At 46.5% G+C, this 27,676-nt stretch overlaps 1 protein-coding gene across 1 annotated transcript; it reads left to right on the top strand.

Moving 5' to 3' along the window:
* Window positions 1–607: 607 nt before the first annotated feature.
* adgra3 (adhesion G protein-coupled receptor A3) lies at window positions 608–21,487 on the top strand. Its single transcript, XM_068307846.1, has 19 exons — window positions 608–1,544; window positions 7,646–7,717; window positions 12,429–12,500; window positions 14,484–14,555; window positions 14,636–14,707; window positions 14,930–15,090; window positions 15,433–15,646; window positions 15,805–15,969; window positions 16,231–16,432; window positions 16,534–16,683; window positions 16,796–16,954; window positions 17,038–17,205; window positions 17,336–17,546; window positions 17,658–17,866; window positions 17,948–18,072; window positions 18,157–18,280; window positions 18,784–18,929; window positions 19,163–19,258; window positions 19,826–21,487. Exons 1-19 carry the CDS (start codon window positions 1,345–1,347, stop codon window positions 21,255–21,257), a joined length of 4,050 nt encoding a protein of 1,349 aa, XP_068163947.1. The 5' UTR covers window positions 608–1,344; the 3' UTR covers window positions 21,258–21,487.
* The last annotated feature ends 6,189 nt before the right edge of the window (window positions 21,488–27,676 follow it).

The following is a 27,676-nucleotide window of genomic DNA, read 5'->3' on the forward strand; positions in this document are numbered from 1 at the left end:
TATATATATATATATATATATATATATATATATATATATATATATATATATATATATATATATATAATTGTTTTATTATTATATTATTATGTTATTATATATATTATTATGTTTAGTATATATATATATAAATATAAATATATATAATAAACCTTTGAAATGGATTCAAGTATATATATATGTATATATATATATATATATATATATATATATATATATATATATAAAACACTACTATCGTGAGATATTAAAATTTTTCATGAGTTGTTTTCTTTTTCTAACAGTTGTAAAATAGTTTTGCCGATAAACTTTATGTAAACAGGGTTTGAATTAGTATTACTTGCAGTTGCTCATCCTGTTTTATATCATGTCTTGATAGCTGCTAAATGCATTAGAGCCATTAAATGTATACAAGTGGAAATAGTCGCGTTATTATGCCTTTAAGGCATGTTAGTTATGAACACACGGCGGAAGTTCGAGTGCGCAACAGCAGCTGTAAGCACGCCCTACAAAGTAATAGCCTAAGCACTTCTCGTGGGGATTTTATTGTGAAGGGCAAACCGGATATTCGCCGCGTTACATCCGGCTTGACGGCGGAGGCTCGCGGGGCAGGACGCTAGAAGAGGAGTTCTCAATGGACAGAAAACTAGCTCGGAGTACTTTCCAAAGACGCGGGGAGGCTGGCAAGACGCACAACAACGACGTGGAGTTCGTGTTTTATAAATGTCGCAGCGTTTAACTTAATTGACGTCACCATTTTTCATGTTAAAAGTTTCGTAAACGTTTTCTTTTTTTTTTTTTCTCCTCTCCTCCAAAATAATAGCATGTAGACGCGCAGAAAAAGGGAGAGGCGGAAAGTTGACTCGCTTTTGTTTCAGTTGAGGTTTCGTTCAAATTACTGAGATATTTGTTGTTGTTGTTGTTGTTGTTGTTTTTTTTAGCTTTTAAAGTATTTTTAAGTTTAGTTGGAAGTTCGTACGAATCAACATCCCTCTGGATCGGACACCCCTCCACGCCACTGCCAACAAAGAAACCCTCTCCACCCGGGACAGGAGCTAGCTTACTCGGCATGTAACGTTTGCGGGTCGCGGCGTCTGGAGGAAGCGAACATCACCCCCCCCCGGAGGAGCCTCAATGAGTGGATCGGTGGAGGAGGACACCTCTATCGGGCCGAACTCCACCGAGCCAAGGGGAAGCCGAGCGAGACATGGAGGAGGAGGGCTCGCTGGAGCCGAACAAGAGAGTGGCGACATCTGGATTTCTTAGCGGGATCACCCCGAATCAACCCCCCGTTTAGCACCGAGACAGTCCGGGGTGTCTTTTTGTTTTGGGCCCTGTGTGAACATGATTCCGTTGCAGTTGCTTGTGATTTTGCTGCTTGGCGGCTGCGGCAGCTCCACGGTGTCATCTGATTGTAAATCATATGATGAACGCTCCAAGAGTGGCGGGAGAGGCCAGCCGTCCGACCGCAGGGTGGTGTGCAGCAACATGGAGCTCCGGCAGGTGTTACCCCCGGACTCCTTCCCCAACAGGACCGTCACGCTGTGAGTACTCCCCCAATGTGTTGCCATGTCCCGTTATCACAACACGTGACTGAAGCATGGTTCATGGGTGGGTTCTGATCATGACCACATGATGTTTGAACCACATAATGTCACTCATAATGCAATGAAAAGTAACCCTAGAGTTTGGGATCAGATGGGTGTCCTCAGAAGTTTGGGTGAGGGCACACCCTCCACCTTTGCACTACGGGTGACCATTCTTCCTGTCTGCATGCACAACCCTTCTGTCTGGCTGTGTATGTGTAGTAGACTTCAATTATTCCAAAAAGTCCAAATATTCAAGGAAGCAAAAAACGGTGTCATCTGGATCCGCTTCGGGTTCTTCTTCGTAAAAGTTACCAATCAACTCCTCATGAAGTAGTTCTGCAGCAACACTGCAAAGAAACCGACCAACAATCACCAGTGACAACATGACCTCCCCACTGAAGGTCACGTGACCTACTTTGCATATATTCCTCAAGTGGTCAACTTTAACGTCATTTAGGTCTATTTGACATCAATAAAAGGAACCTGGAACTGTGATGACAACTCAGCGAAGGATACCTGATGTTTTACCCTGTAGGTGACACCACTACTAACTGGTAGTTAACCAATCCTAGTCAAGTAAAGCTCAACTTAAGGATTTAGATGCAGCCGCTGTGGTTGTACGTCCCCCACAAAAACGTTTGTGTAGGTGCAGTTGTTGGTCTTTGTGTGGTCTTCCTGGCAAACACACCTGAGGAACCCACTGGAAACGGGTGGAGCTGCTTTTCGAAAGGCACGGATTGAGATTTTCTACTAAGACAAAGTCCGACCTCTGTGTTTGCTGCACTTGTAGCTCGGAGGTGATGAGTGATGAGAAGAAACATGAGAGTACCAGGCTGGAGAGCAAATAAAAGGTTCCATGGAGGTAAAGAAAGGGAGAAGACAGGCTGGGAAGTGAAGGGAGAGAGCTTGTTTTAACCTGTTTACCACATGTGCTTCACTTTGGAGGACTTGACAAAGTCGAACATGTTGATATCTTTAGCTGTGCTTTCCATGGATGTTCGTTTGCACCAGTGTTTGAGCGATGACTCAGGTTTTTTGGACAGAAAAGATAACATGAATATTTCTGATGATTCAAGTCATCGGTTACTGAAGCACAAAGTCCAAATTATGTGAGAATGATTGTCCAGAGATAGAACCTAGCTTTAGCGCTGGAGCATGGATGATGGCCTCTGAAGAACAAAGGACAGGAAGCAGCCCAGTTCCCAGGAATCTCTTCCTCTCTCCATTGTTATTTTCTTGGATTTGGGTTTATCGTCATCCGCTGGAGTGTTTTGGTGGTAATTTATAATCTGTCAGATTAACCAGCGCTCTCCAAAGGTGCGGTAGCAGTATTACGGCTCTCCCACGTACAGCGCTGCGTTGGCCCTTGTCGACTTACAGCTGTCCTGGACTACATCAAACTGAGGCAGTGGTCTCCACTACTGTAAAAGACTGGAAAATGACCCATAATTACTTATCTTTGTTTGCAAAAAGCAAATCCCACATTCCTGGCATTGTCGCTTGTTGTGCAAAAGCAAAATATAAACTCAGTGCCTTGTATTTAAACTCTGACTGTCCGAATGAGACCAGTTGCGTCATTGATGATCTAATTATTTTGCCGAATGTGAAAGTGATAAATCACGTGTCGATTCTCGGTGCAGCTCTGCTCTTGAATGACTCTCTGTGGGCCAAAATGAACGATGCATTCCTCAGATCCGTGCTCTCCGAATGATGCTGCATGCCAGAGTAATCTGAGAGGAAATGACACCACTGTGTTTACAGCTGGTGTTTTCCACCGTGTCGGCGTCGTCTTCCTCCATTCGACATCCCAGGCTTATCCTTCGCCCCGCGCAGAAGGCTAAATCAGGTTGAGTTGGTCATCGGTATATGGGTGTGTGCATTGTTTATTTTAGTTGACCTGCTTAAGTTTCATTTACGCTATATTTAAGTGTTCTGGGCTCACATTTCCATGCGGGTATTATTGGGTTCAAGCTTAATTTATTCACATGAGCGCCTGAAATCGACAGTGCGAGTCAGAGCACCTGGTTTTGTCCTCTGAATAGCAGCCCAGGATTAATGTTGGGAAGAGCGCTGGGATTTCCTCCCTCGCAGCAGCAACAGTGCCCTCGGTTTGATGACTCATTGGAGTGTCGTAAACTATCTTGTTTCGCTGCAGTGCAAACTGGGAACTGGAGCTACATTCTCACCTGTTTTCCCTGAGCCTTGACTTCCTTTTGGCGAGGTTTCTGGAGGTTTCCGCCTAGGTTTCAGCTCCTGAATAAGTTCTGTAGTAAACAGAGACACATTAGCTTGGAATGTGCCATGAATCTGGATGCCAGTCGTGTCTCAGCATTAAAAAGCCACTGGGTTATGATATTTCAAGTGTTTGTTTGACTAGCCTACCATCATCATGGTGAGGCTAGTCCTAGAAATAAAAGGGGGAAATCCCAAAGTTGACGCACATCAGTCACCACCATCAGTTTTCTGCTTTGAGCTAGCTACTAGTAGCTATCAAAATTTCATGGTCGAGGTGATGAACCGTCATCTTGCATGTTCAGGCTATGTAAAATCCACTCTAGTGCATAAATATATGAGTGAAGGCTGTGCATCGCAAATTTTACTGGTTTGTTTTATTCATATCTGCTTTCACTGTGGATCATTTTTACATTCAGGCATAGAACCAGAAGAGAATCCTCGGCTCGAGTGACTTCACCTGTTGGATGCTGTTAAAAACCATTGCAGGAGCTTCTGTGCTTTTTCAAATATCGCAAAGAGCTTTATAACACAACAATTTCCCATTTTTTGCAGCTTTACAAATGCATGACCTAATTACGGTTACAAGTAAAAAACAAAACAACAACAAAAAACTACCCTTCTAAATCAAAATACTGGAGAAAAACCTCCATACTTGGATCGTTTATGGAACGAAAAATTGCTGGTTAACCACAAGTATTACCTTGGCAAGATACAGCATCTCAGCCATTGGACCAGCTCCCTTTACCACCTGAGCTGGGGCCCACTTTTCCATCCAGTACAGTTAGAGAAAGTTACTCTACAAGAGGTTTTATGAGCCTGAAACTTATTTGAAGACCATTAATAGACTTATAGCTCCTGGGAGTCCTATGTTTGGAAGCCTCTCGCATAGAATAAAGTGTTTAGAGGGAGTCAATTGGTCCTGAAAACATTGTGGGGCTACGGTTTGTGAGGGCATTGTGTTGTGATTGTCCATTTTCGTTCTGTTTACTCTGGATAATGTACCTAAAGTCAGAGGTGTATGGGCTTTCAGAGGTGATATTTGTTATTCCCTTTGAAAGCAAAATGAAATCCAGGCCAATGTATTTTATTACGGTCTGAGTCATTGTGAAAGCCTTTCCATAAATGTTGTTGAGATTTATACCGGCAATATCAGGAAACGGGACATGAGGTTGGGTTTGTTCCCCAAGCAGTTCGTTCCTGGCAGGTCTTATCTCTGCATCAAGATAAAGCTGACTTTCTTCGTTGTTTTTTTTTTTTTTTTTTTTAAGGACTAGCCTAAAGGACTTCCAGAGACACTTCATTTGCCTGGGTGTCTGGAGATGGTATATTTGCAGACGTCTCAAGGCCGCTGGAGACGCTGGCGGCTAAATGGCCCTGCTCACTATTCAGATTCCTATTTACACAACTATATTTTTGGATGGACTGCTGATATTTCTTTCCCACTGAAGCCATGTGAAAAAGAAGACTCCGTTTTGCAGACGAAGCGGTTTCCAACATACGCAGATCACACGCCTGTCACAGGAAAAGACGGGAACATGGCTTGTATCAGAAAGCATCCAGTTAAAGGCAGAGAAAATGGGTCATGATTCGGAGAACTCTTTCTAGCTGATTTATTTTGACATCCAGTAGAGTCGCTAGGCTAGACTTGTGTATTTACCCAGTCAGACTATTTATTCCTGAGACACGTTGTTTAAAATTCATAATCTATTTTGTAAACTCAATTATCTAACTTTCTGTGAGGACGACAGACTCGTTCGAGCCTCATGGAACCCATGAAGGGTCGTACTTGCGGCTGCTTTGCTTTCGACGTTTTCCTGTTTTGGCAGCCGGTGTCGGGCCTCCTGTAATTTGACTCATGAGTAATTAATCGGTGCTGTGAAACAACGCTAATTGTCAGTCCTGGTTTTGAAGACAACATATTGGCATAAGCTTGTGTAACTGAGCTTCATGCTTGTTTGGCTTGACATGAAAGAAGTTTCTGGATCATGTCCTTCGCATGTATTTATATAATTATATTGAAATTTGTCTAATTCAGTAATTGGACTCCTCTGGTCTGTTCTGAAGGCATGATATTGCATGTCTTTCCATTCTGGAAGAAGAATGCCATCCTCAGTAGATACTCCTGAGGTTCCTTCCTATTTCTTTTCCCATTCAAGTTTCCCAGTGAGTTTTTCCAATGGTGACAAGCTGGAGATATTGTGAAGCTCCTTGAGGCAAATTTGGAATAAATAAAATTGACTTGACCAGATTTGACTGCAAATTGGCATTCGGCTGATAGATCGGCTACTGTAATTCCTGTTCCCAACACTGTGGTTTATTGATTTGTGAGGTGTTTGTGCATCATGATGTGAATCGGATTGAGCGTCACATTCCTAAACTCACGCAAGACTCGTGATAAGTGATATCCCTTTGTGAGATCACTATTCTTCAATATACGAAAGCTTTTCCAACCACAATCTCAGGAGACCCAACATCTCCATCTATGTCATTCGATCACGCAGACACTAGAAGTGCACAACCTTCTGCATTGGTGTGTGTGTGTTAACCTCTTCCTTTTGAGAATTGGGGGGCCTAAAGCAGAAACTCTTTGTGTGCAGTCTCTCGGAGCGGCGGAAAGCCAAGCAACAAATCTCCAACGAGTCTCCACTGTCCAACCCTGTCATAAAACAACTCCTCAACACTCCATAATGAGTCCAATCTGGCCCGGGGCTGTGGGTGCCACTAGCATGCATCTTACACACCACAAACCCTCCTCGTTGGCCAGAAACAAGCTCACCACAAGTCCCTGCTTGAGTTTTGTGCTCGGAGTTAACGTCGCTATTGACTCTGTAGAGCAAGAGAAGGACTGGAACGATCCAGGACTGGGGAATAAAGCGGGTAATAAAACTGGTTTATTACCAAAGTTGGAAACAATAAAAAATTCACACTTAATTTTGTCAAGCTAGCTTTTATTTTTTTCTGTGATAAAGTTGAAAACATTGACAGATTTGTCATGGAACCAGATGTGTATCTTGTGTGGGGGATTTTTCTACATTATGAAAACTTGTTGTCGTTTAATCCTCTCTAAAATGTTAGTGGTTGATTTCCAGTTTTCCTAAAAGATGTAAGGATGTGGCTAACTTCTTAGTTCATGCTATACATCTTATGGTTGTACTTAAGCAAAGACAAATTACATTTACTTAAAAGGACAGTAAAAAACTGCATCAGCAGTGAATCATTGCTGCTTCAGATCAGATTAGAATTCATTTGACGGCTGAAGTTTAAATGTTCATCACTCTTTATCTCATATTCGCTGCGTGTCTCAAGAGCACTCAGGTGCTGCCAATTTTCGATGAAAAAAGAATTCCCCTGCTGAAGTTCACGTTGTTTGTCTTCTAATCTCTTCCTGGCGGCGGGGAACAATCTGTGGCTGGAAGCTAAGAGCCTCTTGAGGACAAAAACGGAGACTTAATATTGTTATCTGTCAACAAGTAGAGGTGTGTCTGTGTTCCACTCATCACAAAAAGAATCCTTTTGAATCTAGTTTCGTAATTTAAATCATGCACTTGGTGTCTGGTCGGCTACTGTTCTGCTCTATTATGTGATGAATGTTGTTATTTGTTAAATGTTTTAATACTGGCCTGTATAAAATATGACTTAGTGTCATGAGTTCAGGAACAGCAGCCAACAGTATCATGATAAGAAAAGAAAAGTTATATACAAGTGCTTTTGGTGCATTTTTGCAGACATGATGCAATACATGTTGCACTGCCTTGATTTCCTATTTATTCAATTTAATTTTCTTTTGCTTTGCATTTATGCCTGTTTTTTTCCCCCTGCAGAATTTTAAACAACAACAAAATTCAAGAACTCAAAAATGCATCCTTCTTTGGATTGTCAACTTTGGAAAAACTGTAAGTATTCCTATCCTTTTCTATTTTCTTCCAGTGACTTGCGTGAACATGATCATGTCTTTTGTTTACAGACGATCCTGAAGTCTGTTTTTGCTCAGATTAAGAATCACACTTATAATAAGTGAACTAATCGTAGTTAATTTGCAAAAGAAACATGTCGGCTGTGTGAAATATCAGCAAACAAGTCTTAAGATTTGATATCTTACAGTCTCTGGAACATCCAGGTCATAGAGAATCTGCAGGTATCCACGCAGCATTGAGTAAACAACATCAGACTCTGGTTCAACACAGGAGATAATGCTAGATGTGGCTAATAATAGTTACAGCCCAAGGGTTGATTGTCATCTGCCTGGTGACATGCCCTCAACATACAGCTGCTCAGGTATTCTGGTTATGAAACCTAGTTTAGAGCAGGAACATTTCGCCAACTCATGGAAAACAGACTGTGTGCACTTTCATTCACCTTCTTGAGCTGAAAAGGAGGAGGTTTTGGTTGGAGGCGGCAAAGACGCTTACCGCAAATATCCTGAAATTCCTTGAACAACATACAGATCCCCTTTGTGCCGTGTGAATCTGACTTTGTGGATTGGAATTTCATCACCCGTGTCTCCTTCCTACAGAGATTTGAAGAAAATGGCTCAGGGCCTGCGCATACGGGCTGTGGGTGATTTATCACTCCTGAATGGCCTCATGCAGATAAAATAACCAGACCATTAATGGCCGTGCTTTTACCCAAGGCTGCAATAACACATGACTGCACTGACATGGAATTCTAAGGACTGTTGAGCTTCCCAGTCCGGTTAGAAAGACCAGGAAAACACAAGACATCACATTAGCCAGCGGCGTTACTCTAGAAGTCCATACATGCCCCCAGTTGTCGGGAATAATTAATCATTAGTGGCCATTCATTCTAAACCTGACAGAAAACGGATGTGCTTCCTGTTCTCTTGGCCATACGTGATCTAAAAACCTTTAGGCACAGTTTCTGTTGTTTGTCGAGGATTTTGTACGTTCGTAGATTGTATGGTTTGGAGAATTCCACCCAGGGCTCTTGAGTTGGGTCACATGTTCAGGCCTACAGGATAAACAGGAGGCTGTTGACTGAAGCTTTGATCCACCTCCACCAACGAGGCTTTAAGACACTTGAAGTGCTCTGTTTGTGAACGACCGGTCAATTTGGTTGTAAAGTCTTTTTCTGCCCGTCGTCGTGTTCTTCTAGGGGAGTTTACCTCCAATGGCAGCCCTCATTACGCCTCAGAGTCCTCTCCTGGTCACCATCAACCATTGAAACCAGGCTTTTGAGAAAGCTTTCCGTCTTTTGTCATTTTAATGAGGCCAAGCCCAGGCCAAAGGTGCCAGCAGTATGAAACGTCCCTACCCCCCACCACCACATTGGCCTGCAGTCACAGTCCCTCCTTTTCTACTAAAACCCCAAGTTTGTTTGAATGATCCCAGCGTCTCCATCTTGCCTTCCACCCCTCCCGCCTCCCGTCTCTATCGCCCCTTTCCACAAAGAAACGCTCCCTCATTTGGACTAAATGTGTGCAGTCGTGAAGACAGCAGCTGGCGGTGAGCGCCGGAGAGGAGTAGAGAATTGATTACGCCTCTCCAGCGCTCTGCATGAAATCGCAAAGTAACTGTGGAGACTGCTGTGTTTTGTCGGGGGGCCAAAGGTGCCCCTGCTTGGAAATAAGCCACACAGAATCCCCATTATCACTCTCCTCATAGAACTGGGAGCCAAGCTAGGCAACCGTCACATGCTAATTCCTTACTAAATCCACTGCAGAAGAGGAATGCTCATTGTGGAAATCAGAACAGGGATAACCACTCCTGTGTGCAGTGCAAAGAATTCATTGTTGTCTATTCACCAACACCTCTATACTTGTGGCAAGTCAGTATTTCAGGAAGTTATACACAAGCATGAAGTTAGTTTGAAGCTGGCATTGCCGTATGGCTTTAAAAAGCAGAACGCTGATTGTCATTTGGTGTATACACTTTGGTTATCTTAACCAAAACCTTGCGGTAGCTACTGTTTTCTAACTTGTTGACATGTTTAATTATGTCATGTCTTTTTTTTGCTTTTCACACCGTTCCTCTTGGTCGGGTAGCAAGTGGCATCAGTCTTCCACAGTCAACATGATGGACAAATGGAATTTGAAGTGCTGTTATCATATGTTTGCCATCTGTTATGGCTGCTTTGCTAACGTTACCTTCCGGTGAAGCAGAGTGCAGTAATCCCTCGTTACTCGCGGTTAATGCGTTCCAGGACCACCCGCGAAAAACGAAATTCCACGATATAGCAACCAAACATTTATTTTATTACTTATGGTAATTTAAACGTTTATGAACCCTCCCAAAATGATATCAAACCCCCTTCTATCTGTATTACCTTGTCTCAAACTCCAATAGACTGTTTGAAGCACTTTTGTATTAAAGAAAAGTGTTTCTTCAATACGCGGGAGTGCGCTGCATTCAGTGGGTCTCGGAACACAGCGCACACACGGATGTTTTCAACCAATGGCATGCACGTACGGTATCACATGACTACCTACTAAGAATCAGCAACATAGTGAATCCTTGGATTTGGACAAGTAGCATAGGTAGCATAGAAATAGTACTTCACTAACATTAAGTTAATAATTGTAGTAGCATAGGTTAACAGGAATAGTATTTCGATCAAGCTCGCGAAAGTTAGCTAATATTACACACTCAACATTAATGTCCAAACCCAATTGTTCGAGGCTGCAACAGTTGAGTCCTTCAACTTGTTGAACCGATTAATGGTGTTTTCTGAAATTAGTATTAAATATAAGTGGTAGGTTTTATGCTTGATCCAGAAGATACATGGTCCGGCTTAAAGCTAAGATCCTTGCAGTAAAGGATTCTTTTCAAGCGAAGGCTTGCATAGCAACCTCACTCCCTCCTTCGGTGCCAGGAAGCCTCCATATTTCCTTCCACGTGCCAGGAAATGATGACAGCCCAACATGAAAAAAAAACCCCTTCAATTCATCTCAACTTCACCTCAGAGGAGTTTTAATATCAGTTTAAATAACACCTTTGGAAGACTCTGTTTGTTCCCCTTCAATTGGCAGCAGCTGCAAAAGCCAACCCTCAGGTTTGGTGCCAGCTCCAGAACAGTTCTGGAAGACATTAACATATATTTTGCCAGTTCTCTCGCAAACTTCAGATGTCAAGTAAAACCAGGCATTTTTCTCTCCTCGTAGATTTGAATTCTCTAAAGTTCAGCTGTGGGTATTGCTTGGTTCAATTCTCACTCCCTTCACGAGTTTCATTGTACTAGTAGTGGTGTTAGCTGAAATGTGTTGTCACAGTTTTCTCAGTGTGACTGGTAGCTCAGATGTAAAGACCGTAAATGTCCGTCAGTAACCTTCAGAATCCGCTGAAGCAGATTCTAAATATCAGATCTTTCAAAAAACCAAACCTGAATTTTCGGCTTGGAATGTTCTTACATGAGTTCATGTGAGTGAAAACACCAACAGTACTGACTGCCATTCTGTTCTTTGTTATTTGGTTAAATCTAATTATGTGGCCTGGAGCAGAGGACATATTTGACTCATGAGTCAGTTTACATCAGAAGTTGGCCACGACGGCCGATGATGTGTGCGTCCGGCTCTCTTTCAACGTTATCAAGCAAAGGGGGTGACATGAAAGTAAAATAACCTCCACCACAAGCAAATTAGTAGACTAAGCGTGGTTGTTTTTGCCGTCCGTGCACGCTCCTGGAAGTGGCCGCAAGGGTATGTTGAGAGTGGGCGGGAGCGGTGGGGGGGTTCGTCCATCACCTCATCACTCCCACGCATTGAAACCAAGTCTGCCAGCTCACATCAAAGGATTTAACAAGCTGAAAGATAACTCACAGACAAAACATCTGTGGCCACCTACCTGCCTTCAGATGACTGGTCCTCGACATCAAACAGGCAGAGTTACCCAGAGGCTCTTTGTTGGGTTCAGGTGGCAACGGGAAGGCCTCCCCTACCCTACGTCACTGTAATGAGCGAGTGGGCGGGGCCATTGCAGGTGAACACCACAGGAATTCTGTGGCCTTGAGCTTTTGAAGCTTCGATGAGGGCGTTCTGGGGGTCTGTCTGGGGGAGGTAGGGCGGTCTCAGAGCAGCTCTTGATGAGGTTGGAGGTCCTCTGGGTTCCTTCAAATTAAAACGTAAAGGAATGCGTATTATGATTGTCGGTGAATGTTCATCTTGGTGTCCTCGGGGCAGTCATCCCCGTCTTGTTGACGCCTGTTTTAATTTGTGGTTTGTGGTTTTCTTGTGATTACTGCAGAAAACTAAAGTCTTAACCAGTGTTGTTGACTCATAAAATTGTTCATCTTTCAGAAGGATGAACAAAATGCTTGAAAGTTTAATTAGCATGAATCACATGACAACTACCACAAATATTAGTCTGCAGCCAATGATCTAATAATTATCGATGTTACTTGTTGCTTGAAGTCAAACATTTCTTTGGATAATCCAACAGTTCGCATTGTGAGTTTGCTAAAGTGTCGATATTGTCCAGGAACACACAACGATCCCAATGAGTCAGTCTTATGAAAGCCGTTTGCTCAGAAATGATGACTAATTGATTTGCAGATAATTCTGCTGTTTAACTAATGATGGACCGATTACTGCAGCGTGACTTTTTAGCTGTTTTGGTTTCTCGTGACCTAAAAATTCATATTTTACCCCCACAGGGACTTGCGGAGTAACTTGATCAGTAAAATTGAACCAGGTGCTTTCCTTGGATTGCCGGCACTGAAAAGACTGTAAGTAATGATGGAGGTATGGGGTGTGTGTGTCTCTGTTATGTGTTCTTTGTGTGGTTTTGTGTGCTCGACATTTGCATGAAGGCATTTGTGGTCACGAATAGTAATTAAATTCTAACTTTACGAGGATTTGCTTAACAGGTCACATAACGATAATGGGTTACCTTTTCCTCTGGCATCTTTTCGGGGGACTGCTTTTCATTGGCCCTGCGTGCCAGAGAACACGTCAAACCCCGGTCCGTCGGGGTTGTGTTGCGTGTGTAATTGCGTGTTCTTCGAGTCTCGTGTGTGTTCGCATGAGAGGGAAGGAGAATCGGCCGATCTGCTGCCAACACAAACTTAGGCTCAGCGCTGCCGCCGTGGTACAGGAGAGACAGGAAGGCAGTCGGCTTCTTGGCTCCTGGCCCTAACCCCTCCCCTTATGTTCATGCCACACTCAGATGAATTCAGGCCTGCCTATATGTCTGCCTCAAAACCTTCACCACACACACACACACACACACACACAAGCTATTCACACAGGCCTCCCTCATCGCCTCAGAGTGACGCCGACATTCTAAAGTGGTTTGTTCCAATCCAGTGAACGGTTTTTGGATTAGCCTGGGGTGGTAGCTAAGTCTAACTGCCCCCCTCCCGGGTTCAGAAGAGTAGCTGTCACTCACTGGACTCAGAATGGGCGGGGCCACAAAAGAAAGAAGAAGAGCAACGGATGAAGAAGCAGCAGATCCTGGGAATGTAAACACAGACATTGAGGGTTGGAATCCATCCCTGTTTGTTTTTTTTTGTCTTTGAAGATGGGAGTGAAGTTAACGCCGGAGACGCTTCCGTCTTCTGAACGGTTCGATTCCGGAGGTGAAGTTGCCTTGTGAGGCTCTGTGTTCTCCCCCTCCGTTAAACCATGAGACCTCAGGGGACAGTCTGTCATCCGACACGTCGGACTTTCTCACATCTCAAATAAATGAGAGAATGTAAACATGGATGGGGGGGGGTGATTAAAGCTTGATACGGCCCGATCACGTACGATGTATTCCCCTGGGACTGCAGTGTCACATCAACAGGAAAAACCCAGAACACCTTTCACCCGTCAAGTAACATTTTATCCGACCTTAAGATGCTAAACAAAGCACCTAAATTTAATTATAAACTAAAGACACATCCAGACACTAAAATATATCAAAACCACATCCGCAGATTAAAAGACTCAATTTAGAGTCCGATCAGGAAAGACTCTTTCCAGATCGGACTCTTTCCGATCTGGAAAGAGTCCAACAGTCCTACGTGTCTTCATGCTAGTAGCTTTAGCATATGTTATTATATCGGATACTCTGCTCTGATTCAAGATTCTATGACAGAGACGAGCCAGATTCATGACGAACTGTCCTCCCAGGTGTGAAATACTTCTTTAAAGTTCCCCTCCTCTCATGCACCTCTGAATATTTGCACCTTGGATGAATTTCACCCAGGTGGGGTTGGTCTTTGCTCCGGATGGCTCCGGACCCGTCTGTCGATCCTTCAGAGAGGCGTCAGGAGGCTCAAAGGCATCCATCTGATGTTTGCCAGAGACATCCACAGAAGAAACACACACTCGTGTCACATCTGACATTAATCACAGCCATTAATCATCTACCTTTTGATGTGGAGGTTCACCTCAGAGCTCCGCGAAGACGCGATCAAAAATCACCTTGAAAGCTTTAAACCTGTCAGCTGAATTTTTGGGCTCTTTGCCTCGACCTGTCTCTGTTGGAATTTGGCTCTTTATATAATCCCGCCGTGCTTACTCAGACTTAAATATTTAGCTTTTTTATTTTTCCTTTTCTTTTTTTTTTTTTTTCTGACTATAATGTGATTTCCAGGCCTCGTGTAGCTTCTTAGCCTGAATGCAGCTTGCTAATTGATGGGCCATTAAGCCGTTGTAGCTGTCAGGTTGTCTTAAATCTGAAATCTGCAGGAAAATAACCCCAAAACTTCCATCTTTTCCTGCAGAGACTTGTCCAACAACAGCATCGGCTGTCTGAACGTCGACATCTTCAAGGGCCTCACGAGTCTGATCCGACTGTGAGTCTGCAGCGTTTTTGTGTGGACGTGAAAACGATCATGAATGACCTGGGAGACGTGACCAATGTCTTGTTTTCCAGAAACCTCACGGGGAACGTGTTTTCTTCCTTGTCCCAGGGGACGTTTGACAGCTTGGTGTCTCTAAAGTCACTGTATGTACAACTAGCCTCCACATACACCTGGGTCTATATAGTAAAACCAGTCCATTCAGTGATGTGTGAACCTTAAAATATTGCAGAAAACATGTTTCTTGAGTACAAACTGGATCTTTTGTGACTTAAAACTTGATAACTGGTGGATTCCCGCCTCATACCCTGCTGTGATTCATTTCTATGTGTCTGTGTGTGTGTGCGTGTGCGTGTATACGTCCACAGTGAATTTCAGACGCGTTATTTGCTGTGCGACTGCAACCTGGAGTGGCTGCTGCGTTGGCTCAAAGAGAGGAACATCGTCGTCAAGAACACAGAGTGCTCCCACCCCCAGTCCCTCCAGGGCCAGCTCATCACCTCCATCCGGCCGGAGCTCCTCACCTGCAGTAGGGACACACACAGATCACAAACTTTGCATGCACTGGTACCAAAAAAAGTATTTAAAATAAGTTAAGTGGAGTTGTGGTACAGCCCAGCCGCTGCACTGTCTCTTTAAAATGTGTGTTTCGGTGTCAGTCTGGCTGCTGCTGTTTGGGGAACAAGGGCTTGTGCAATGACACGCGAGATAAGAGCAGCTCTGGCCTCCACAGCGCTGCTCGTGTTTGTATGAACTCCCGTCTTATCACTTTGGCACTCATCTCAATGGGGATTATGAAACACACGACTCCGACGCAGCAGGAGTCGTCAAGCACCCAGAATTCACAGCAGTGTTTGTCCGGTTCCCTCAGACGCTCCGCTGGAGCTGCCCTCCTTTGAGCTGACGCCCTCCCAGCGTCAGGTGGTCTTCCAGGGGGACAGCCTGCCCTTCCAGTGCCAGGCCTCGTTCGTCGCCGAGGACATGCAGGTGCTGTGGTACCAGAACGGCCGCATGGTGAAGCCCGACGCCACCCAAGGCATCTTCATCGAAAAGCACATGGTGCAGAACTGCTCTCTGATTGCTAGGTACGGCGAGCGCTGGTGTTTACGCTCTTCTAAGGCGGATGGGTGGACTGGGATTACGGGAATTAAAGGGATGATGCGTCAAAATCGTATAATTGAGGTTTTGTCGCTCGGCGCTGCCCATTAAAGCATTTCCGTCTTCCTGTCTGTGATCCCATCAGTGTCTTGACCATCTCCAACATCCAGCCGGGTTTTACCGGGAACTGGGAGTGCCGGGTCCGGACGAGCAGGGGCAACACCACGAGGACCGTCCACATAGTGGTGTTGGAGAGTTCTGCCAAATACTGCGCTCCTGAACGCATCGCCAACAACAAGGGAGAGTTCAAGTTAGTGCACACCAATGAGCAGACACGTAGGATACGTTCACAACCCGCTGCAGCCCCGCAGGATAAAGATCCAAAAACTGTAACTGACGTTTTAGTCGTGAAATACTAAGACCTGAAGACAAGGCTGTCATTTCAGGTGCTCTGCCTCCCCCTAGTGGTTGAATTTGGGCAATACTTGATGGTTTTTAGTCAGTCATAATGACCCCACATTGCTTACATGACAACATATCGGTTAATGTGGACCGGTTTGGCCCCCTCCAGGTGGCCCCGTACCCTGGCGGGCATCAGATCCTACCTCCCTTGCGGCAGACTCCCGTCCGGCGGCGCCGCCTACTCGGGCTCCTCTGGTGAAGATCAGCGGGCGTGGCGCTACTGCGACCACCAGGGGGTGTGGGCGGAAGAGGACTACTCCCGATGCCAGTTCCAGAGAGACGTCACAAGATTCCTTTACGTCATCAACCAGGTCCGGTTCCCGGACGTACTTCCTGTAGAAACTCTGTTCTACTTCCTGGTTTTGCTTGAATCATTTCAAACGCTTTTGATTGGATCCACGTTTTCATCCAGATGCCTCTAAATGAGAGCAACGTGGTGGCCAGGGCCCAACGCCTGCTGATCTGCACCACCGACGCCGCCAACTTTTCAGACAAGATGGACATCATCTTCGTGGCCGAGATGACTGAGAAGATCGGAAAGTTTGTGGAGAAGTTTCGCGATGTGAGTGGCAACCAGTTGGGGGGTGTCTCTCCTTTCAAGGACAATCAGATCGATGTCCTTCTAATTCGTTTGGATGCATTTCCCTTCAATTGTACGTGTTTTTCTCTCCCAGCTGGGGGGGGTGATGGTTAGCATGGCTAGTAACTTGATGCTAGCAGACGAGAGGGTCCTCTGGATGGCTCAGCGCGAAGCCAGGGCCTGCTCCCGCATCATCGCCTGCCTCCAGAAGATCGCCGTCTACCGCCTGGCCACGGCGCAGGCCTTCTCCCTGGTCGGTCCCGTTAACTCCGCCCCTTTGCTAGCAGCACCATCGGTGTTTAACCCAATCATTTAACGTTTCTGCTTCCCTGCCAGACGTCCCCCAACGTGGCGCTGGAGGCTCACGCCGTCAGGGCCGGCGACTGGAACGGGATGACCTGCGTGCTGTTCTTAAGGCCGAGCCCCGAACGCACCCCCAGGCAGGACCGCCAGCTCACCTTCAAGTGCAACACCACCAGCTCCTTCCCCAGCATCCTTCACAAGGTCAGTCAGCGCCCCAGAGAGCAGCGCTGTAGTTTTAGCAGGTCGTTTCGCTCAAACGAGACCCGTAAATGTTTATTACACAAAACACAGAATAGAATTTATGTTTGAAATCGTGCTTTCGCCCCCTCAGAGCACCATCGTGGAGGCGTCCCTGCAGCTGCCCCCGTCTCTGTTGACCCAGGTTGCCTTCCCAGGGCAGGCGGCAGAGGACGCGGTCTACAAGCTCTACCTGCTGGGCTTCCGGAACGGCAAGTTTTTCCCCTCCACCAGTAACTCCTCCCAGCTGGCCGACGGCGGGAAGCGAAGGAGTGTGGCCACGCCCGTCGTCATGGCCAACATCGGTGAGTCGTAAACTAATGAAACTGAACCCCACAGGAGCCCAGGAGGTCGCGTAGCTCAATCCTGACGAGTTACCACTCAGTTGAGTTAAAGCCGTCCCCCTTTCCCATCAGACGGCATCTCCCTGCACTTCCTGAAAATGCCAGTCAACGTCACGCTGAGGCGGTTTGCCCACGGCTCGGACGCCGTCCCCGCCTCCTGGAACTTCAGTGCGGCCGGAGGCCTCGGTGGCTGGCAGAGCGACGGCTGCCGCATCCTCGGTCACCACGACAACTTCACCACCGTATCCTGCAACACTCTGGGCAACTATGGCCTGCTGATGGTAGGCCGGTTCGCCCCTACTGGTTTACACCTGGTTGTGGCGTTACACCCATGTGAAACCAGTCCCTCCTGATCTCTCCAGGACCTCGGCAGCGTGGAGTTCTTCTCCCCGGCGGTGGAGCCCCTACACCCTGTCATCTACGCCGCCTCCATCATCTTACTCCTCTGCCTGCTCACCATCATAGTCAGCTACATCTACCATCACAGGTCAGAGCTGACGCGTCTTTAATGTTTGGGTTTTGATCCTGTTCCTCCTTTAATAAACATCCCTCCTCTGGTTTGACCCCCCAGGTCCGTCCGCGTGAGCCGCAAGTTTTGGCACATGTTGATCAACCTCTGCTTCCACATCTCCCTCACCTGCGGGGTCTTTGTAGGCGGCATAAATCAGACGCATTACACCAGCGTCTGCCAGGCGGTGAGCGCTCGCCACCCACACTCCCCTCAACGCTCCTGCTGTTAGCGCCTGCCTCCAAAAGTTAATAGTCAGCAGTCAAGAAATGAACGAGTGTTTTCAGATGTTTTCGAGAGAGGTAAAGAGAAAAAAAAACGGTGAAAAAGTTGAAAAGTTGCCTTTGGCTCCGTTCGTTTCTCTCGTAAAACTTGTGGAAACGTAGAGAAGATACATAAAGATGGAGTAGATCGTTTCCATGCCTGGAGGGGATCCTGCCCCACCCCCACCCGTCATGATGTATTGTACTGACACACATTACTTATTCATTTTTGAACGCGCAAAGTACCTGGATGAAAGATTTTAGCAAAGAAACTTTTGTTTATTCCTTCAATCCCCCCCCCCCGGCGTAGAGATAAATCTCTCCGGGTGACGTTTCAACTCATGATGCCGCACAATCTTGCTCCACCATCACACTTGTACACACATACAAACACACACACATGATGGTGCGATCCATCCTTTCCCAGGTGGGCATCCTGCTGCACTACTCCACCCTCTCCAGCGCCCTGTGGGTGGGCGTTACGGCGCGAAACATCTACAAACAGGTGACGCGCAAAACCAAACGGTACGAAGACCTGGACGAGCCGCCGCCGCCCCCCCGGCCCATGCTGAGGTACGCCCACACAGCGTTTACGTCACCCATGTGTTTCATGTGCGCTTTCAGGGTTTCCTCGATAAATGAAGCACTTCAGTATGTTGCTGCCCCCTAGCGGCGGGATTGGGCAACTGCGTCGATTTTTGTAGGCGCTCGACTGAACATGTTTTTTATTCCTTAGCGGGATGAGTTTTTAACTTGACCCCCCCCCACCTTTACCTCCATCTCTCTCTCTGTGCTTTTCCCAACAGGTTCTATTTGATCGGCGGAGGGATACCCATCATCGTCTGTGGGATCACTGCGGCGGCGAACATCAAAAACTACGGCAGCCGGGTCAGCGCCCCATAGTGAGTTCCCGCCGTGTGGAAAGCTATTAAACTTCCTGCCCCCCAGGAGGCGTTCTGATTAACGTGACGCTGCTTCATCTGGACATCAGCGTTTAATTCGGGAGCCGTTTCTGGTCGTCACCCCACCAGGTTTTAGTAAATAGTCGATAATCTCATTCGGGTAGAAAAAGTTAATTCCCTGAAGTTATGGTGACGACGGCCTATTAATAGCTTGTGCATCCAAGCAACGAAAAACTGCTGCCAGTTTCCCAGCGAGCCCCACGCCGCCCCCAACCCCCACCTCTCCACAGTGGCAGCTGTTTAGACGGCGGCAGCACGGCGTTCTAATTGAGAAATCTGGACCCAAATCTGTCTGAAGTCTTTGGAGTTTAATTAATTTCTAGAATCAAGATGAATTCACAGTTAGCGTGAAAAAAAAAACAAAAAACGCGAAAGACTTTCAGAGTCGTTCTAACTTTGTGACGTGACTAACGATGATGCAGACGAAGACGTTGAAGCTCTAAATGTCACATCTGTTACCCCGACTATAAGTGTAACGTGTGACGACTCTCGTCTGTGTCTGTCTAGCTGCTGGATGGCGTGGGAGCCCAGCATCGGGGCGTTTTACGGCCCGGTGGGATTCATCATCTTCGTGGACTGCATGTACTTCCTCAGCATCCTGCTCCAACTGCGCCGCCACCCGGAACGCCGCTACGAGCTGAAGGAGGCGTCTGAAGAGCAGCAGCGCCGTCTGTCTCTAGTCAACGCCGAGGCTGGTCCGGATGGCGCCGGAAGCCAGTGTCACCCCCTCACCCTCCAGCTCCAGCCAAATGAGGCGTCATCGCCCGCGCCCCACGTGGTGCCCCGGTCCGCGCTGGAGAACGAGCACACCTTCGCCGCGCAGCTAATGGGGGCGGCGGGGGCTTTAGGACTCTACGTCATCCTCTGGGTGTTCGGCGCCATGGCGATATCGCAAGATCACCCCTTCGACTTGGCGTTCACATGTCTGTTCGGGGTGGTCGCCCTGGCGCTGGGGGCGTTCATGTTGGCGCACCACTGCGTCAACAGGCAGGATATGAGGCGCTATTGGTCGCAGGCTTGTTGCTCTGGGAGACGGGCGTACTCAGCGCAGGAGGACGTCCTCCTGCCTCAGCCGGGCGTCGCCATGGCGTCCACGGCGGGGTCGGCCGACAGGGCGGACGGGGAGTCCACCAAGTGCGGGCACAGCAGCGCCGACTCGTCGTACACGAACAAGAGCGGCCCCAGTGTGCGTAACTCCGCCCACGGCAGCAAACTGACCAATACGCACGCAGAGGCGGCTCAGTTCAAGCCGGCGCCGACTGCCAACGGCGCCGCCGTTTTGGACAGCCTGACGGAACACTCGCTGGACAACGAAATTAAAATGCACGTGGCGCCCATCGAGGTGCAGTTCCGCCCCGTCAGCAACATCAAAAACCCGCCGATCGCCGCAAACGGACACGCCAGTAGGCATCACAAGAACGGAGCGCGTGCCCACAGGGCGAGTCGGCTGACCGTGTTGCGGGAATACTCCCACGACCTCCCCACCAGCGTGGACAGCAGCGTGCAGAGCGCCCCCCACCGGCGGCACCACCACTACGACATGGCGGCGCGCAACAGCCGGCGGGCGGCGTACATGGCCTACAGGGAGCGCCATCAGAGCCAGATGCAGCAGGACAGCAGCGACAGCGCTAGCCTGCCCCGCCGCTCCCGCTACGCCGATAAGGGAGGCAGCGGCGGCACCCAGGGGAACGGCTCGCTGGTAACCATAGAGACTGAGCGGCTGGCGAACGCCACCACCTCTAGCTCAGGGAAAGACTCCGGTCCTGCGAAGCGACCCGGCAGCCCAGAACTAGAAAGTCAACCGAAGTCGTACGGGCTGAACCTGGTGACTCCAAACGGGGTGGCGCTCAAAGAGAAAGGACCGCCGCCGCCCCTGATTGGCCCGGAGGGCGGAGCCAGCATAAAGACAGGCTCCTGGAAACACGAAACTACCGTGTAGCGACGGTTTCCGCTCCAAAGACTAGCGTCAGAACCCACTCTCCGTTAAACTGTGAAGAGATTTTTATTGTACATTTCAGATCACGACTGCCACTCAGCTGCCTTTGTAGATAAACGTCTATTTTTATAACCCGACGAAGAATTTTGTTCATGAACCTCACGGTCCCAGTGGCTGGGTTCATTCCCCGCTCTCTAGTTTTGTCCCACGGTAATAAAACAAAGTTCTGTTGACCTCGATTGACGTTTTATTTTCTCACTCACATCGGGGCGACGCCCACTGTTTGTTCTGGTGGCGTCTGCAGAGGCGAGTTTCCCCCGCTGTCGGTGTTTGACAAGCTGGTAATTGGGTTTTCGGCTGACCTTCCGGTGGCCTGGGGGTCCCTCCTCCGCGTTGGAGCGGCACTTCAATTGCAGCTGATGGGGGGGCTTCGGGCTCTGGAGGTGTCTTCTCCCTGCCTGATGATTACCTCGTACGTTCTGGACTCCATCCGACTTGACGCCCGGTCCGTGATTGACAGCTGACTCGCAGGAAAGCTGGATAATGAGAGGAGTGTGTCCTCTTTATTTGCTCCTTCTACTCCATGCTTCTCTTCCAACAAACTCCACTTCAGCTGTCGGGGAGGGAACATCTAACAGACACAGAATGATTTGCCTGCTGAGTAGTCAGGAAACGGATAACTTAAGACTCTTGCCTGGTTGACTGTCGTGTCTCCGACTCGCTGGTTGTCAGCAGCAACCGCAGAACGTCTGACGGCAAATCGACTCAGTGGAAGAAGAAAAATACCAGTAAAAGTACCAGAACAACATCCAACCATAACGGGAAAATCGAAGTACAGCGCGCCCTCGTTACTCGTGGTTAACCACACACGAATACAGATTTCGCGGTATAGCGACAAACTATTTCTTATTATTTACGGTAATTTAAACGTTTATGAACCCTCCCCATACTGATATTAAACCACCTATCTCTATTACCTTTTTGCCACACAGAAGTGTGCTATGTTCCGAGGCTCACGGAACGTAGCACTTCTGGATGCCATCAGCCAATAGCATCCGCGTACGGTGTCACGTGACTACCGACTAAAAATCCGCGATAAGGTGAAGTCGCACGTGTTGATGCGCAAATGCGCGAGGGATTACAGTATTTTCCGCACCATAAAATGCACTGGACTACAAGGTGCACCTTCAATGAATGGCCTATTCTAAAACATTTGTTCGTATATAAGGCGCAACGTCGGTGCGCCTTATAGTGCGGAAAATACTGTATTGTTACAAAACGCACTTATCTTAAAGCCCACGACCATCACACGGTTTCCTTTGCAGTGTCGTCGTCTCAAAGCCCCAATTCTTGGATCTTATATACATGAAGGAGAACGTCTGGTTTAAGGTGACGTCACGTTTGCGTCATCTTGCGTCATTTCTGCTTTAAATTAAAAAATGACATTGAAATTTTCAAGGTAATTCTGCAAAAACATGCTAATTTTTCCACATTTGACGGATAATCTGCAAGGAATCAGTCGGTCATTAGTGTCATATTAATAAACCATATTTCACTCTTGACTCTGATTTATCTCCCGATCAACCCGGATCTGACAAATACTACTTTTGAATTATGCAGAGAGCGTTTGAGTCTCGCTTCTCCGGGCTGGAAAGAGTGATCACCAAAGTAATGACGGAGCTTCTCCTGCGCCTCCATCGGTTAGTAAGTTCATCTGAGGTTGTCAGCCGGGCGGGGTCGACAACCCACCGATGTCTGCAGGGGCGAAAAGCCTCGTCAAGGTGAACGTACCGATAGCCAATGTGAGATTTCAGGACACCTTGGGCGGTAAATCAATACCCCATCGAAGATAAGACTAATCAGATCACCCTGATCTATTATTAGGATCACAGCAGTCGTGACTCGTGTCACCGGACTGGACATCTTTGGTCAGTCATGTGACTCACTGTTTACCTGTTCCCACCTCCCTCGAGGCGCCCAGAGGAAGCATCTGGCGCCGTTTGTAGAAACTTACCACCTCAATGAAGATTGATGCTTTCCAGGAAGTGAAGCCATCTGACTGTCTGCTGGTAATTAGACGGTTCTGGAACGTCAAGGGGGAACCCAAATGTTTTTACCAATGAGTCTCCGAAGTCTGACGCGTCATTTAAAGCACCAGCGTTAAGCAGCCGTCTGTTGGGACAGTTGGGGGGGGTTCAAGCACCTGACATGGACTTTATTTACACCGGCAAATAAGAAATTGCATCAGAGGTCAAAGGGTCATGGTCTGTTGACATCAGAGGGGTGCCAGCTTGTAGTTTTTTAATGGTCCAGCTCCATCCTCCCCCCGTCTGATAGTGGCCTTAATGTGGATCATCAAACACCCCCTTAGTGTTTAGCCTTTAAACGCCCACAGTTGGTCACACAGCATCCCTCTGAAGGCCTGCTGTTTGTGGGAACGGCGCGTTTAAGGCCCGTCGGATCGTCTGGCGCTCTTGCTAAATAAGACAAAATCGTCTTGTGATCCAGAAGAGTCAGGAATCTGGATCCTCGTCAGTCTGAACACATCTGGTGTGCGAAATCAGTCACCTGATCGATTTGTCTCGCGCTGCGACGCCATGAATAATTAAGCCTTGACCCTGCAGGAGCTTCCCTCCTCCTGGAATGCGTCTGATGAAGATGTTTTTATGAATAGAAGCGATGCGATCCTAATATTAGCAGATTCTAATATTAGCTGCATCCTCATTAAGCTCAGCTCAGACTTCACTCAAACCCAAACGTTTGATGAGAGAGGACAGAAATAGATGCTCGGTGATTGATTCATAGTCCAACATCATTTCTGCATTTCTAGACTCTGTTAAATCACACACGTGTGACCTTTGTAGTTGTAATTCTGCATCATATCGGTTATTTCGTCCGTATAGATGTCGCTGTTTTTAACATTTTCATGCAATTTTCCAAACAATCCTGTCACTCCCTGATGCAATTTTGTGTTTTCTTCCAAACCCTACACACACACACACACACACACACACACACACAAACACACACATCGCCATATAATGATGACACCCAGCCATCTGCACAGCTCTCTGCCCCATGTGTTGTTGGACCTGCGCTCTCATTAATGCCCTCGCTGCCATCCATCTACCTGTGCCAATCCGTCTGGCTTCATATTTCTGTCCAGGTGCTCTGTTATTTATAACCCCCCCACCCCCCACCCCCCTCTAAAATACAGCAGCGGTCACTGTCCGAGGTGACATGTCCCATTTTCACATGTTTCTGTGGACGTGATAGGCTGTTGTGATGCGTTTGGGGACCCAGGAAGAGGGTTATAAAAGAACGAGTAATAGTGAAAAAGGTTTGAGATGATTCAGAAGATATTTTTATTGTTATAGAAACGCAGTTTTTGGGAAATATACCTGAATAATTTACCGATAGATGTACGAATTTGGAAACAGCAGAATGGGCTTGACTAATAAATAATATATTATAAATCATCACTGCTGAATTCAAACAAAGACAGCAGACATTTAAACGCCACACTGGACAGGCTGGGACAGGTTCTGGTTTGCCTTTCTGACGGATCTTCACCTCTGACCTCGGGGCGTGGGGGTGAGGGGGCGTGGCAGAGGCTGAACACCTGGTGCTGATGCTGAGTGATTCTGCTCAGCTGTTACATCAAGGTGTGTTTTAGCTTGAACGTCAAAATGTGGGCAGTTAAACATCCTTTCATGAGTCAAACGCTCCTGTGCGTCTTCCCCCCTGACCTCCACCTCCCAAGTGAATCACCAAAGTTCTCTGATCACTTTTTTATTCTCATAAATGTTTGAGCAGTTGGTTCGAAACTTTCTTTCTTTTATGATTCCTATCTTCCAAATATAAACGTCTACTAAAAATAATCATTACAGCAAGCTTCAAAGCGGCCGCTGGCATGGAAACGGTTAAAGGGAGAAGGTGTTGTTTTCCAGGAGTGTCAGCAGTTTCTCGTCACTAAATGTCTCCTGTTTCATGATTGGTCTAAATCGGTGTGTTTCTGAGCTGAAATTGGTTTCATGGTGAGGCGGGAAGCGATCCCTCATGCTTCTTCCTCCATGATTTAAAAAATAATATCATCTTAAAATGATTTGATTGCTGGTTTGGCCTGCTGAGAGGAAGTCTGGTTTATTATCTTCTCATTGCAGCTTTACTGTGAGCTGAAGTATCTCCATCTATTGATTTATTGATCTATCTCCATATATGGACCACAGCTGGTAACCTGTGCAGTACATGAGGAGGTGCAGTTGGTGATTAACTGCTGATATTTCATCAGGTAAAACTCAAACTGCAGAATTAAGCACCTGTCATTACAGTGGTTGAGAAATGATGATGAAACCTGAAGCAAAGCACTAATTCAGAGTTTAATGAATTGTAATGTGTGAGAAAATACCCAGCATGCAGTTCTGCGGAGAGCAATTCTGAGTCTTCATATGTGAGTGCAGATTAATTTGGGTCAGAAAAGAGTGAAGCCACAGCTTGTCTGTGGGATTCTTGTGTAATAGATGACTAATAATAAATATTAGAAAAAAAAATCAACAAAAAATTGAGTAAATAAAAAAAACATAAAAAAACTAGTAAAAAATTAATAATAATGATAATAATAATAATGATAAAAACAACAACAATAACAATATATTATTATAAAAACACATTAATATTTTTATTATTATTAATAAAAAAATTGTCTACACGCACAATGAGCCCTAAAAATAAAGTTTAACGTATTTGAATAAAGGGGGCGGCCCCCCCCCCCTCCACTCCGAACGCTCACCCACAAACGCGCGCGCACAGCGGGGAAAAAGGATAGAAGCGCGCGCGTGCTTCGCTCCGGCTCTCGCGCTCCCGCTGAAACTTGGGAGTTGATTGAGCAGCAACTAGTCGCAGCCGGTTCGAGCTCCCGGGACCCAAACGAGCCTCTTTCCCGACCAGAACTCACCAACGAGTGGAGGAAAGAAAGAAAAAAAGCAATGGACGCGAAGAGACTGGACACCGTTTCCGGTCGGGTGGACGCCGCCGTTGCCGCTCCCGGTAGGACGGTGGTCGAGCGGGTTAAGTTGGCGCCCGGGGGGCTGCTCGATGTGCATGGAGGAAGCGTCAGGCTAGAACTCCAAGTAAGAACTACAATTTAATCTTGCCTTGAATAAAAACATCACAAAACAGGAGAAAAAAATACTAAATAAATCTTTCAAATGTGTCGCAAATTTGTCCAATTATCGATCCTGTCTCTGGATGAATTGATAATGAATGATTTCAGGGACACATTTGGATTCAAAAAGGACTTTTAAAACTACAGTTAGCTTATCTTGTATTGTTATCATTGACAAAATGGCTAAAGCTAGCTATTTTTAAGCACTTTAATACATTTTTACGGATTTATATAAAGTTTATCGCACATTCTCTTTACAGTTTCTTTAGTAATTGTTTGGATTCACATTAAATTCATTCTTCGTTTAAAGGCAACATTAAATTGGCACCTTTAATGGAGTTTGATGCTAAAGTCTCGCTAGCATGCTGCTGCAGTGTGAATTTAGAAGCTTTTTTGTCATGTCTGAACATTTGCCTTCTCTTGAAAGGAAAAAATATAGTTGGTTTAGGGTCTCCTGTGTGCTTTGCATGATATAAATTAAAAACCTAGAGAGAATTATTGTTTGCCTTGGCAGGTTTAGAGGTCCCTGAGCATGTTCAACCTCTTTGTGATAATATAATGTGAATATATGGACTCAACTGCATTAATTTAAACCCCCACCTTCCCCTCCATGGTAACTGGCCAGAATCCAGGATGATGGCGGCTTTATGGTCCATAGGTTTCCCCATGGGCTCCTCTCCGGGAGCCAGACAGGCATTTAACTGCCCCTTGGCTCAGGTTTGTGTTTGTTTGCACACCTAATTGACTTCTAATTCTCATTTATTAAGGCTGTGAGTCATTGCTGGAAGCTTTTAAAGCGATTTAAGCTATTCCTCGTGAACTTAATACCCATTCAGGTGCATTTTATTCAGTTATGTCTCCAGGGCTTCGTTTCATCATTAATAATCCTTATTAATGAGGTGAAAACGGGAAAGGATATTTTATGCAGCTGCTAAAATAGCTGATTGTAGACAGTGAAATGCATGCTGGCTAATGAGGGCATGCAGACTTTCATGAGCGCCCCAAAAGGGGGATAGATGCTCCAGATCCTGGATGGGGGGGGCAGAGAATATCATCCGTTTCTGACCAAAATAAATCATCAGAGGCTTTAAAAGAATTTGTAGTCATAGGATGCTGCAGAATGAGAGTCTAAACTTTGATATGTTCAATTATTGAAGGATATTGATTGCCTTTTTTTGCCCAGAAGCAACATAATTTTAGCAGATGGCTGTTGCATAGATTTCTGCTCATTCTTGACGCTTTTGCATCCAGAAACTCC

Source organism: Antennarius striatus, chromosome 23 (assembly GCF_040054535.1).
Source record: "Antennarius striatus isolate MH-2024 chromosome 23, ASM4005453v1, whole genome shotgun sequence".
NCBI classification, from domain to species: Eukaryota; Metazoa; Chordata; class Actinopteri; order Lophiiformes; family Antennariidae; genus Antennarius; species Antennarius striatus.

Excerpts from the sequence above, each read along its gene's own strand:
- adgra3 (XM_068307846.1), top strand. The coding sequence starts at position 1,345 with ATGATTCCGTTGCAGTTGCTTGTGATTTTGCTGCTTGGCGGCTGCGGC. Across the intron at positions 7,718-12,428 it reads TTGTCAACTTTGGAAAAACT|GGACTTGCGGAGTAACTTGA; the intron begins GTAAGTATTCCT and ends TTACCCCCACAG. Across the intron at positions 17,206-17,335 it reads TCCCCAGCATCCTTCACAAG|AGCACCATCGTGGAGGCGTC; the intron begins GTCAGTCAGCGC and ends TCGCCCCCTCAG.